Source organism: Falco cherrug, chromosome 4 (assembly GCF_023634085.1).
Source record: "Falco cherrug isolate bFalChe1 chromosome 4, bFalChe1.pri, whole genome shotgun sequence".
Lineage (NCBI taxonomy): Eukaryota > Metazoa > Chordata > Aves > Falconiformes > Falconidae > Falco > Falco cherrug.
This window is the reverse complement of record NC_073700.1, coordinates 76480113-76494541: the sequence shown is the minus strand read 5'-3', so window position 1 is coordinate 76494541 and position 14429 is coordinate 76480113. Positions and strand designations below refer to the sequence as shown.

General features: G+C 40.5%; 1 protein-coding gene across 2 annotated transcripts; it reads left to right on the top strand.

The window, feature by feature from the left end:
* Positions 1-388: 388 nt before the first annotated feature.
* On the top strand, positions 389-11009 carry SAMD9L (sterile alpha motif domain containing 9 like). 2 transcript variants are annotated; one of them, XM_014277049.3, is made up of 4 exons: positions 389-518; positions 694-794; positions 2057-2190; positions 3817-11009. In XM_014277049.3, exons 3-4 carry the CDS (start codon positions 2180-2182, stop codon positions 8588-8590), a joined length of 4785 nt encoding a protein of 1594 aa, XP_014132524.2. In that variant the 5' UTR covers positions 389-518; positions 694-794; positions 2057-2179; the 3' UTR covers positions 8591-11009. The 2 variants fall into 2 exon arrangements, with proteins under 2 accessions (XP_014132524.2, XP_005432234.3); XM_005432177.4 differs by lacking the exon at positions 694-794.
* Positions 11010-14429: the final 3420 nt, after the last annotated feature.

The window sequence follows — 14429 nt, the reverse complement described above, 5'->3', positions numbered from 1 at the left end:
CAAGCAACCAAGATGAGGAGCAAATCAGTAAGATTGATTATTTGAAAGTGGCTATATTGAAGAATATTCAGCTTTCTCAAAAACACCTCTTGTATTATTTCCCTTTTTTCCCCCTCATTTCAGGAAAATTCTGCTCATTTAAGACTATATGTCCAATTAATAGCATTTTATTAGCTAAGTATTGCTCAGATGGTGTTTCCTAATTTCTCAAGTTTCTGTATAGCAGATCAAGACTATGTTTTAATGTGTGTTTTAATTAAGACATCCTAGGACAGAATTCATACATTAATTTCCTAAGAGAACAATGATTTCCCAAACAGGAGGTTAGGAAGAGGCAGACCAGGAACAACTTTGTTGGTAAAAGAGAAAGCGAAAGTGGATGAGAGCAGTAGAACCTCCCAAACACTGTGCATCTATTTCCTGCGTGCCATTTCTCTGCAACACCCAGCTTCTGACTCGCCCACTCCACAGCATTTAGACACTTGTTGGAAGGGTAAATGAAAGCATGCAAGGAAAAGGTAAGAAATAATAATTATTCTCCATCAGGCACTGTTATTTCTCTCTTCTGGAGATGGGTATTTGCCACTGGGAAAAACTGATCATCAATGCTCTTTCCTTCCTACTATTTCTGACTCTAGACTTCTATTAGAAGTTTATAAACTAATTTGGTGTTTTTTTCCTCCCATACTTTAGAAGAGAAGTTCAGCTGAATTTCAGCTGTTGTGTTTCCTGCTTAAACAAAATATATGTATTGAACAACTATAGGAAAAAATCCGCAGAACAGAACAATTACAGTAAGTACATGCATATTATTTCTGGGCTGGAACATTTTATGCAGCCCTGATGGCTTAGTCTGATATAATTTCTTATTTTTCTTTTCTCTTTTTTTTTTTTTAAGACATTAATTTTATATATAGGATTATCTATAATCTAATAAACTATTCCAAATCTGTTAAACATCTGCACATGGAAAGTGGCTGTTATGAGTTTACAGTGAAATAATCCCAAGGATTATGTCCTCAGAGTAATTATTCTGCAGAAATAATATGATAGACTTGTTCCATGTTGGAAAAGGACATGTTTATAGAGTATTTCAGTTGGTCAGAATCATTGGCTAGCCAGTAACAGGAAACATAGAAACACTGCATCATGTCTAGGAAATGAAAGTATCGCATTCTGGAGCTTTCTCTCATTAGGGGTTCCAAACACTAAAACATGGAGTAACTGTTTTAAGGACATAAACGTGTTTGCTTTTATGTTAGAAGTAAATTGTACCTCTATTAGAAAGTATGTTTGGAGGGAATTAAAATCATAGTCTTATATTCCTGGGTTGAACACTGTCTTGAGCAGAAATGCTTTAGTTTCAGTTTCTTTTCTCAGCTTTTAGACACCCTGGGTGGAGTTACTGGTGAATATGATAGCTACTTCAGTCACGGAATAAAAACATTGAGCTTCTTTCCCCCTGCAACCTCAATTTTTTGACAGCATGTGCTTCCCATAGTGGCATTTTAAAGAACTAGAAGTTAGTTTTTCTTTTTCTGAGAACAAAAGGGAGAGTCTGTTAAAAGAAAACACAACTGCAGGCTTCCATAGCCCACAGACCCGCTTTTTTCTCTGCTCTTCTGATTCCTTATTTAATTCAGGAGGCAGCTTGGCCAAAGGTAGGGCAGCTGTTTTCCTGCACTACCTACAAGAAATCTTTACTGTTGCTTCTCATTAACATTTACAGTTTAGGAAAATGAATAATAAATTGAGGAAAGCATGTCACTAGGGTGGCTTAGATAACCGAATGTTCTTTCAGAAAACAAAATTTCACTAAAAAAATCTAAGGAGTAATTTTTTCCCAGGAACACTCAGCTGTGAATATTCAAGAAAACGTGCATGGTGGAGACCATGACCACTAATGCAACAACTGTAGCTGGGGGCAATTCCATAAAGTAAAAATTTCATATTAATACAATTCTCCCAAAGGAAGTGAAAGGATAAAGTGAAATTAGACACTTTTAATGGGAATGATTTTATTTTATCATGTTTCTTTCTTTGAATTTTTTTGCAGAAAGTCCACATTTAGTAAGATCAAGTGGATTGAAAGATGCTCTTCTTCATGTCACTTCTCCCCACAAAGGCTACTGAACTACTTGCTTTGATTTAATCTGAGAAACCTTAGTGAACACAAAAGATGCTGAAAAGGTAATATGGAAAATACTTTCTTTTCATTTTCAATAGCAACAGCTAAGTAATCACAGCAGTATCTCTCCACCCCAATGTCTTTGCAGTGTTATTCAAGCAAATTCTGTACCTAACCATATCTAAGGGTGAAAAAAAAAAGGTGGGATTTCCATGTGCATTTAATTTTTTTTCTTCACCAAACTGGGAACTTAATGAGAGCCATTTGTGACATGTACACAACAAGATGGGTGAACAATTGGCTGAAGGGTTGGACTCAAAGCATGGTAGTAAATTTAGTAACATCTGGCTGGTGGCCAGTCACTAGTGGTGTTCTCCAGGGGTCAATTTTAGGGCCAGTTCTCTTCAATGTTTTTATCAATGACTTGGACGCAGGAGTGGAGTGCACACTAAGCAAGTTTGCCTATGTTACTAAATTAAGACGAGCCATTGATTGAGAGGCCTTATAGAGAGATCTTCACAGATTAGAGTGGTGGGCAGTCACCAAATGTCTGAAATTTAATGAGGACAAATGCTGGATTGTGTGCCTGGGACAGTGTAATCCTGGATGCATGTGTAGATTGGAGGCCAAGAGGCTGGAGTGTAGCCCTGCAGAACAGGATCTGGGGATTTTGGTTGATGGTAAGTGAAATAAGAGTCAACAATGTGCCCTGGTGGCCAAAAGGGCCAGCCATATCCTGGGGTCTATTAGGCACAGTATAGCGAACTTATCAAAAGAAGTGATTGCCTCACACTACTCAGCATTGGTGTGGCCTCACCTTGAGTATCATGTGCATTTTGGGGCTCCAAAATATAAGAATTTGAAAATATTAGAATATGTCCAAAGGAGGGAAACAAAGATAGTGAAAGGGCTAGAGGACATGACTTATGAGGAGCAGCTGAGGTTACCAGGTTTATTCAGCTTAGAAAAGAGGAGACTAAGAGGTGACCTCACTGCGGTCTACAAATTCCTCATGAGGGGGAGCAGAGAGGGAGGTGCTGATCTCTTCTAGCTGGTGTCCAGTGATAGGACATGAGGGAATGGCTTAAAGCTGCATCAGGGGAAGATGGGATATTAGGAAGAAGTTCATCATTGAGGGGGTGGTCAGGCACTGGAACAAGGTCCCCAGGGAGGTGGTCATAGCACGAAGCCTGTCAGTGTTCAAGAAGTGTTTGGACAATGCTTTTAGATATATGGTTTAACTTTTAGGTTGTCCCGTGCAGAAGTCAGGAGTTGGACTCAGTGATCCTTCTGGGTCCCCTCCAACTCAGGATATTCTATGGTTCTATGTTTTTATGATTTTTTTAAAACTTATTATTGAATGGCCCATACAGCCAAAAATAGGTGTCCAAATGACCACAAATCGGTATCAGTCACAATTTTTGTGTATTGTCAGCTACAGAGTGATTTAAACACAGGATTCAAATAAAATCATTCTGTAATAAATGTCTCTTATAAGTTGCTAATGCCTTATATATGAACTTACTTCACATTCCCACGATGTCCCATAATTGAACTGTTGTATTCCATGTGACAGATTGCACTAATGAAGAAATTAATGGTTGATAATAGCAAGGAAATAACTATCATTCATTTAATAGGATATTATAAATTACTTGTTTAGTAATTTTGTGATTTTTTCCTTAAAGCATGGAAAACTCAAACACTGAAGAAAATGAGAAATCATATTCATATCAACATATTGAAGAGTGGACAAAAGAGGAAGTCAAACAATGGGCAATTGAAGTTGTTAAGATTGACCAGAAATATGCAGAAGTCCTGTTTAATCAAGATGTGACTGGTTCTACTTTGAAACTGGTATCTAAAGCAGATTTTGTGGAAATGGGCATACCTCATGGGCCTGCTCTTCAAATAATTTATTTCCTGAAAGAGCGTGGCATACTACCTAAAGGTTCAAACCAGGCTGTGGAACAAGAAGGCACTGAACAGAGTCTTGATGGAGAAGGAGAAGATGGAGAAATTGCAAAGAAAGAGTGCGAGAAAGAATATGGGTCATCTAATTGTGGTATACTGCAGGATTCTAAGATGGAGCCCATAGAAGACAAAAACCCAGAGAAGTCAGACGACAAAGAGAATGTGTCAGAGAAGCCAATGTCAAGCAGCCAGCACCCAGATGGAAAGATGTGTATGCCATATCCTTTTGATAATTTCAGTGATGGCACTCGATATACACAGTACAATATTATTAATGTCCCTGAAACAGGGCCATTCAACCTCATTGATCCAGCACATGAATTCAAATTGTTTACCAACACGCAGAATGCAAACGAGGATCCCATGATGAAATTTAGCAATGAAGTCTTTAGGTTTGCTGCAGCCTGCATGAACTCCCGCACAAATGGCACCATTCATTTTGGAGTACATGACAATCCACATGGAAAAATTGAAGGAATAAATGTTACCAAGAAAGAAGAATATGTTGACCATTTGGATAAAAATATCGGAAAGTACTTTCATAAGGAATACATCACCATTGCAAAAGCTTGCATTAGAAAACCTAGATTTGTGGAAGTATTATCACAAAATGGAGCTTCATCACATTTGTTTGTCATTGAAGTAGATGTGGTTCCCAGACATGACATCTGTAATGCAAAATATTTCTGTACCAACACATATGTCTTTAAGAGTGACACTTGGAAAAAAGCTGTCTACATCCGGGATGGAGCTAGTTCCAGAAATATTCAAAACACAAAAGAATTTGAAACTTTTAAAGGTACCTTGACAACTTTAGCAGATTCTCGTAAAAAAGCAGAGGAAGACTATAACTTAAAGCTAACAAAGCCAATGAATGAAGGACTAAAGCTAGTTAGTCTGCTCACAGGTAACTGGGACTCACTAGATAGCTCTTACTACGACTACTACATTTTGGTAACAAACAAGTGCCATCCAAATCAAACTTCACATTTAGACTTTTTGCAGGAAATAAAATGGTTTGCTGTGCTTGACTTTGATTTTGAATCTGAAATGAACGGTGTGTTCAAGACTTACAAAAAAAATAGAAATGCTGAATGTCACTTCCCAGATTATTATGAAAACAAGGTGGGTTCAGTTGCTGAACAAGCTAAAAAGCTGAAACTGCATGAGGAGACCAGCTGGATTTTCTGCAATGGTAGATCAGACTTCAAAGGCAGTAACAGCCTACCATTAGATCCCACTTCATGGCAACGAGACAGAGCTGCTGGTGTCAGAAAGATGATTTCATTTCTTTCACACAAAGATGTAAAGCAGAGTGGAAAGTTTTTAATAGTGTTTCTTTTGCTTTCGATAGTGGAAGATTCAGCAGATCCCCTTACTGAGACTTTTATGACATTTTACCAAGAATTAAAGGGACTAGAATACATGGCCTGCATTTGCATCGGTGCAAGTACGTATCAGAGATGGAAAGATCTTCTGAATGCTAGAGGCATTAGTGAGGAAGCACTTTCAAATAAATGTGTTTCTAATTTAACCCTGGAAATGGTAAATGGTACCATTGTAAAATTAAAATCAGTGACACAGTCTTCTGAAAGACTTCTGCCCTCTGTTGGTCATTCTACCGTTCTTCTAAAGAAGAAAGAAGACTCCATGGCAGCACTGGAAATACTTTGTGAAAATGAATGCAAAGACACAGGAATAGAGAAGGATGCAGATAAATTTCAGAAATTCCTGCAAAAGCACGAAGAAGAATTTTATAGAGGTGGTAAAGCATCATGGTGGAATTTCTATTTTTCTTCTGAAAAGTATACTTCAGATTTTGTCAGAAGGGACAGCTATGAAAAGCTTGAACAACTAATTGTGTCTTCATCTAACAGTGTTAATGAATCCCCTGTAAAAATTATCAACCTTTACCATCACCCAGGCTGTGGTGGGACAACATTAGCTATGCATATCCTTTGGGATCTCCGGAAGCAATTCAGATGTGCTGTTCTGAAAAACAAATCAAGTGATTTTGGAAAACAGGTGACAACTTTACTCACCTGTGGAGCAAATGATAACACAGGCTATTTACCAGTGTTACTTCTTGTGGATGATTTTGAAGATCAAGAAAATGTCTATTTTCTGCAGAAAGAAATTCAGGCGGCTATAACAGAAAAATGCATTCGGTACGTAACTCCTTTAGTGATCATTCTGAACTGTATGAGATCTCAGAATCCTGATGAAGGTTCAACAATCAATCTGTTGAACAGTGTTTCTTTAAAACATATACTTTCTGATAAGGAGAAAAGGGCCTTTGATCAGAAACTAAAATATATTGAAAAGACACATTCAAATTTTGACAGTTTCTATGCATTTATGATTATGAAGAAAAACTTTGATGCACAATACATAGAAAAAGTGGTAAAAAATACCTTGCATAACTTGAATACTGCCTCTAAACCAGCACAACTTGTTTGCTATCTAACGCTGTTAAACTCATATGTAAGAACATCTACAGTTTCAATATCACTGTGTGAAGAATTCTTAGGAATTAGTTCTCAAGAGATTGGCTGCAGTAAAGATAGATTGATAGAAAAGATGGGAATTTGTTCCAATATTCTCATATATGACAAGGTATACGAAAAAATGAGATACAAAGGTCTTCGTATCATTCACCCATTGATAGCATCTCACTGCCTAAAAATCTTGAAACTAACCTATGACTTGCCTAAAAGTGAAATTGCATTGAGGTTATTGAAAGAAGATGTATTCTATCAGACTCCACTGAAGCAAGAAAAACTTATTCGTGATATACAAACCCTGCTGATTACTAGACAGCGCAAGGAACATGGCGATGAGTCAGACACATTGTTTTCCCCCTTAATTGAAGCCATTCATAAGGAAGAGAAGCGTGATAACGTGGAAGATGTGTTAAAACAAGCATCTGCTAGATTTGAGCAAAATGCTTACATTTGCCAAGCCTTAGCAAGATACTTCTACATTAAAGAAAGGAAATTTGACTCTGCATTATACTGGGCCAAAGCAGCCAAACAAAGAGCACAACACAATTCATACATATCAGATACACTAGGTCAAGTCTTTAAAAGTAAGCTAAGACACTATGTAGAGTGCAAAGCAAAGAGTGCAGTCCTGACAGCTGAGGAACTGCGATACTTGCTGGAGTTTGCTGAGAATGCTTCACAGGCATTCAGAGAATCTCAGCAGCAAGCTGAAAATGCAGACAATGAACAATATTTGCATCATCAAAGGCTTAAAAGACATTTTCAAATGTACAATACTGCTGGTTATCAGGGAGAGATAGAAACTTATTTTTATGTTATCGATGTCCTTTGGCTTGTTCCTTTTTTCAGCAAAGAAGTCTTACAGTGTAGAAAAAATATGACAAAGTATCTGTCAGGATATGGTGTTTTGAAGGTAGATAACACTAACACAGACAGGGAAATGCTCAAGGTTATTGAACATTATTCCAGCTTTTTATGCAGTTTGCGATCACGGTTGAAAAAGGCATTTGACTTTTTTGATGACTACTTTATGTTTTTCAAATCACAGACCAATGAAAAAGCAATAGTAGAAGCTAAATTGTATGAGAAGGTTCAAGGATATTTTACCAAATACAAAGATGTATTTTGTGATTTCAGTTTTGAACAACTGAAAAGTAAACAGGTCTTAAAGTGGTCCATGTCTCAATATATAGAAGCATACAGGGACGCTGTGGACACTTCCAAAGGAGGCTCATTTTCTGGCATTTTGGAATACCTCCACAGAAATGCTGACAGAGAAATAGAAGAAATAGTAGAAGCATATGCATTTTTGCGTGATGAGGATGCACAAGCAACTCTGAAAGATAAACAGAATTTTATTTTGGCAAATATAGTTCTGAACTGCATTAAACCTAAATCCGCTAAGTTATATCCTTCTAAGGTGATGACAAGTCTGCTTCAAAGCATTCTACACGAAGTGGAACCAACCTCACATTGTGTAGAGCCTTTCTTCCTAGCCTCCTTGTTGTTCTGGCCCCAAAACAGATTAAAACTAAATGAAGATTCAAGGAAAATGGAAGCTTTTGTTAGACGCTTAAGTGAGTCTTTCAAAAAGCTCTATGGAATCCTGCATCGTTCCAGGCAGCCTCTGGCTCTTTTCTATCTGACGAAAGACAGTGGCCTGAACAGATTTGTTCACAAAGAAAAAATAAATCAGCTTTTTAGTTCACTTTCAGAACAAGAACTGAATTCCCTCTGGCAGAGTGGAAATATCTGGAAGGAACAGGCTGTTCAAGACCTTTTGCTTCCTTTGCATGGGAGAGCTGAGGATAAGTTGATCTACGTAGACTATGGCAGCAATGAAAACTTTAGGATACCAGTGCAGCCTGTTCCCTCATGCCTATTGAAAAATGGCCCAAACATAGAAAGAGTGTCTTTTTACCTTGGGTTTTCCATTGCTGGTCCCACGGCATACAACATACAACGTCTGTCATTAAAACAATAGGTATTGCAGTTTCTCAGCTACAAGTTTTTTTCAGGCAGAATTATCCTTTAACTGTCTTTTGGTTTGGGGTATTTTTGGTCAACAATTGAAAATGACAGCCTCAGGCTGTCCATTGAATTTCCTTCCTTACTATGTTAGTCTTTCTGTCCCATGCAGACTTGTCTCTCTACTGTCATAACTGCTGTTTGGACAGTCAGTCAAACTGAAATGATGGTGCAGTTAGTCCTGTAGACTGGTCACTACTACTCAAAGTTCATTGGTTGATAACAACATGAGAAATCATTTAAAAAAAAAAAAAAAAGCATTCTACAAAACTAATATTTTGAAAATTTTCTCTTTAAATACCTTTAAATACCATCTCTTTTAAGAACCCAAATACCTTGCTAGCTTTTTTGCCATTGCTTGTAGTGAAGGTTGTCTCACCACAGTTTTCATACTCTTTTATAAGTAATGTAAGAACAAAGAATGTATTTTAGAAAACATGTATCATGTAACATTTCTTCATGCTCTATTGTATCTGGTGTCATTTGGCACAAGGGTATCATAGAAGTCCATTCAGTCGCAAAGTAGCATTTGTTTCTGTCGTTACTTACATGCTTGAATGATGTGATGTGTTTGTATATAGGCCTGTATTAATAGCCAGGCAGTATATCTTGTGAGCAGACAGAAGCGCTGGTCTTTTACCTTCTCAGGGCATTTCTGAATATGTGATTACTAAAGATATCACTATTTTTCTGCTGTACCACAAAAGCACACACCAATTGGCATTTTATATCCATAAAAATTGACTTTTTACTTTTGTGGTGGGTCTGCTTCTGCTTTATATAAAATGTATCCAGTTTGGTCATTCTTTTCCTTATGAATCCACTTAATTCCCTTCAGTGACAGATTTATCAGCTTCGATCCTCACAAATACAATTTGAATGCCTAAAGTGGTCATTGATTGCATTGCCTTCCTCAAGCGTATAAAACTGCCTAGTACATTTAGACACAATTAATGTTCCAAAAAAGGAAAAAAATATTGGTGCAAAGCACCAATATCAAGAAGTTGCCACTGTCTGGGGGGTACAAAGTGTTGCACTTTGCACTTTGTGCATATAATTCATGAAAGCCCAAGGAGTTCAATGCAATTAACTGCCTGAAAGAGGTCTGCAGGACGGCTCTTTCATCATCCCACAAGTCCTTTTTGCTCTTCGTGTCAGGCAAGGAGACAGGGAAAAAATAAGTGACATCTCAACAGATTTGTAAAAGCAAATTGACAGAAAGAATAAAGCAGTGGACCATTCTGCTCTAGTGCAGCTCTTCTTTTAGTCTGCTCTAATGCAGCTCTTCTTTTAGTTGTAAATATGGAAAAGGAGTTTTATTATATAATCCAGACTTCTTTTTAACTCTAGCCAAAACATACTTACCTTGGCAAGAATACATACTTTATTTTAACCTGTATCCACTTTGTTTCTAACAGTATACTTGTATTTCGGACGGGGTGCTATAGGATCAGTTTTCATGATAACTCATAATTTGTTCTAGTTAGTCCCCAGGATATCGCTGTGTACTTTATCAATGACTAAAGTATTTACCCTTCCAAATGGAGACTTACAGCAAAAAAATTTCCATGTCTTCAAGGCAATTGAAGACTTCAGTCTTCATGTCAGTCAGTCACATCTAAGAACTGCAAGTATTTTTATGTGCTGAACTGTACCGGGTGGCACATTGGGCACAGCTGTGATGGGCAGGAAAAATGTTGCAGGAGGTGCTGTTGGAGATACATGAAAGGGGAAATTGTTGAGGCATGGCAAGATACACACTTCTAGAAAGGGGCGACCTTCCTCAGGGCTGGGATATCCCTGAGGGACTGCAGTCACTGGCAACCCATGGTGGGGCAGAGAAAACAAGAAGCAAGGAGCAGTGGAGAAGCAGAAGAAAAGAATCAGAAGCAAGGAGCAATAAAACTAAACCGCTACACACTGAGACCAACCTCCTCCGCTCCAGGCCTGTCACCTTGGCAGGGGAATTGGGAAGGACTGAGCAGAAGTGAAAACAAGGGGAGTTGCAGCTAGGAAGGGGGAAGGAGCGGTGCTGGACTGAAATTGAAAGGGGAAGAAAGGCATTTCCCCTAGTATTTGCTTAGTTGTTTGTCTTCTTGGTTTCTCAATACCCAAATCAGTAATTAAATGTTTATGTTAATTGGCAATAAATTACGTGAAACTCCCCAAGTTGAGACCCTTTTGCCCACAGCACATGTACATTTATTAATAACCCTTGGGATCTGGCACAGTGACACCGCACTATATGCCTGTGTGAGTTTACAGAAATATGGATTTTATTATTTGTATGTATCAGGCTGTTTAGGATAAAATTGTATTTTTATCAGCAGTAGCTCGTTAATAAACACAGATGTTTGATAACATCCTTAATTGCACAGTGTGGAACTGTATTTGATGATACATATCACACACAAAGGCTGACAGAATTTCTTTTTACAATTATTTCCTATTTTCTGCTACTTTGTAAGACCATTTTTTTCATGGCTCATAACTTTGTTAATCTTTGTATTTTGAAAGCTCTTCCATGCCAAATATCTGCCTCAGACGTGTTTTGTGTTAATTAAAGCCAAAGGGCTCAGTAGCTTCCAAGTGTGAGGTCAAGAAAAAAATATGTTGTATAGCCCATGCTAAACAACTGTACCAGCTTTTTCCAGCACACTCAGGAAATTTTTGGAATGCTGTTTTACAAAGGGCTTACCCTAGTAGGAGAAAAAAAGGTAGATGTGAGGGGGGAAGTTGTCTGCAGAAGGCTAGTTTTATCAAGCTGCAAGGCCTGAAAAGACCTTTCATGTATGGGCACATGCAAACTTAGCTTTTAACAGCCGAGCCTATACAGAGAGGACAGCCCCAGAAGCTGCAGGTCTGGGCTGCAAAGGGCCAAGCCAACGCTACAAGCTCAGCCCTGCACTGTCAGTGCTGTCTAGAAACCTGGAGGAGACAACCTGAGACAACCTGGTTGTACAGGAGTCAAAGCCAGCTCTGCAGGAAAGAGAAGAGGCAGGGAGGCCCAAGAAGCTGTTTGACTTTCACAAACCAACGCGATGCTATCTCAGCTGTTCCCTCCAGTGTGCTGATGGCACGGCCAGGGTTCTGCTGTGCCCAAGCGGCATTTGTGGACTGTGAACTCCTGTGTAGGAACAGAAATGGAGGGATCCTCTCCTGGAGGAGTGCAAGGCCTGCAAAATCAGTTTAGGAGTGGAAGGCAAGAGTACTGAGGATCCTTCTGTCTAAAATCAGAGCTAGAAGTATGGAACATGGAGTGGGCTTCACAACTGGTAGGAAAGGAAAATTTCCACTAAGTAGATCTTAGGGGAAACAGACAAGAGCGTGGCTGCTAAGATTTAGGATAGGAACCATGGCAGGGACCAGACTAGGCAAGAGGGAACAAGAACTAAGAAACAGATATCAGTAGATGATGGGACAAGAGGCAGATATTGGAGATCCATGATGCTCAAGGCAAAGAAGCTCAATCGAACAAAAAAACACACAAGAAAGGAAGGGAAGGGAAGGGAAGGGAAGGGAAGGGAAGGGAAGGGAAGGGAAGGGAAGGGAAGGGAAGGGAAGGGAAGGGAAGGGAAGGGAAGGGAAGGGAAGGGAAGGGAAGGGAAGGGAAGGGAAGGGAAGGGAAGGGAAGGGAAGGGAAGGGAAGGGAAGGGAAGGGAAGGGAAGGACAAGGTCAGCTGTTGGCATGCAGACTAGCAATCGTACCAGCTGATTGAGCCACAGAAAAGGTGTGCACAGGGGTGTGCAAAGTCTCTCAGCTCTGGGTCTGAAGGGGATTGTATTTCCTACAGGAATACTTTCTGGGCTGAAGACAAGATGTGCCACCAGGGCAGAGACTGTAGGATTTATGAGGTAAGACAGAAAAAACAGAGATTCTCTAGAAAAGGGAATGTGGAGAAGGACATGCTGTCTTCTAACAGAAAAGAAAGGTTGCTGTGAAGAAGCTGATAAAAAGGAAGGTAAAATGTTCTCCAGGCCCAAGGTGGGCACGGAGTAGCAGTAAAAACATAATATAGGAAAGATTCAAGCTATACCTCGGCAGGGGCGGGGGGACGGATGATGGGGGTGGGGGCACACCAAAAAACAAAGCATCACTAAAAGTGAGTACTGGGATAGGCTGGATATTCCAGTCTATGGAAATATGTGGAAAGCATCCACAGAGGACATCTCCCAGATGCTCAGCATCAGAGGAGATTCCAACCACCTCTTAGAGGCAAAGATGAAAATTACTTCGGTGGTTGTGTCTTCCTTGCAGTTCTGCCAACTCCTGCTGATGCCATACACCCGTCCCTAGATATCAAAGACAAAGATTAAGTAGCTTTACTGCCCTCCTTTGCCTATGCAAGGAATGTGTCTATCAAAATGAAAGATTTTCCTTTTCTCACTATATATAATCTATAAGTAATTAATTGTTGACATATATAAAAAGAGCATGTCTTTCCTCTTCAGAGGCCCTTGTGATTACCAACTCTGACAGTCTTGTCATCAGCATCTCTTTAACTTCAGCTATCCACTTTGAGATTTGAGCCTATCTCTGTAACAGTATATGATATGAGTAAAAAATATGATTCTTTTTATTGATATGTCTTTACACTGAACATCTACCTAATAGGAAAAACTCTCTTTTCATGAGGTAGGCAAATGCATGAAATACAAAGTCTGTCATTTAGTCTCCATGTGACATAAGGTAAGCAATTTTATGCCACTATTTCCATCTGTAAAATGGGACATACTCATAGTAAAGCCGTAAGAATAACTTACTGTTTGTGTGTTAAAATTTAACACACTCCTGCTGCCTAGTCCTCGTCCCACCTCTGCCTGGTGGAAGGAATAGTATCTCTATTACTCATGAAGGAACAGTATCTCTATTACTCATGGGTCACACTTATATTTGAAACCGAAACGGTGTAGCCCAAGGCTTTCCACAGAGCAAGTACACTTCCATTTATTTCTGAGTTGGCTTTTCTTCTCACACAAATACAAGACTTAAAAAACTCAAGGCTGAAATAAACTAAAATATCTGTGGAATGGGAAAAGGCCAGAGGAATTTTATCACAAATGACAGCTGGGCTTATCTACAGGGCCACTGAGGCAGGTGACGATGTGGTCCTGCGTGGCAGGAGCTACCCAGATAATTCACATGAAAACGCAGCAACAGTGAAACCCTGAGGAAAGGCCAGTGCTGGCCAGGCCAGGAGCAGCCCCCGGCCCAAGGCGGCTGTGGGAGGAACACCCTGAGGAAGAGGCTGTTCCTCACCAGCAGCCGCCATGCACTTCATCCATACGGGTCCTGGGCAAGACATGAACCCGAGGGCTTTTGTTACGTGCCACGGCCCGTGTTTCCATCAAACCAAGGCCCGAAAAAAACAAAGGCCACAGAAGAGAAAAAAGGAACAGAAACCAGTGCCCCCGGCCTGCGTCAGCTCCGGACACAAAATGGCAGGCGGCGGGAGCCGCGGGCAGCTGCGGCCCGCTGGCGCCTCAGGCTCCCCGCGGCGGCGCGGGCGGCGGCCAGCGGGTGGCGCTGTTGCCCCGCCTCCGCCGCGCCGCGCCGCACTGCACCGCTGGCCGCGTCCCGCCGGGGGCCGTGCGTGGGCCGCGCGCCTCCGCCACGGTCACGCGTGCCCCGCCGAACCGGCAGGGGCCGAGGGGAAGGTGCCGCTGACGCCTCTGACGCCAGCGAGGCGAGAGGAGAGAGGCGCTTTGGTCGCCGTAGCGAGACACAGCTGATCCTGCGTGAGGGGGATAGGGAAACGCCATCCGCATGAAGCGAGGGGCCGGCTCGGGGGAGG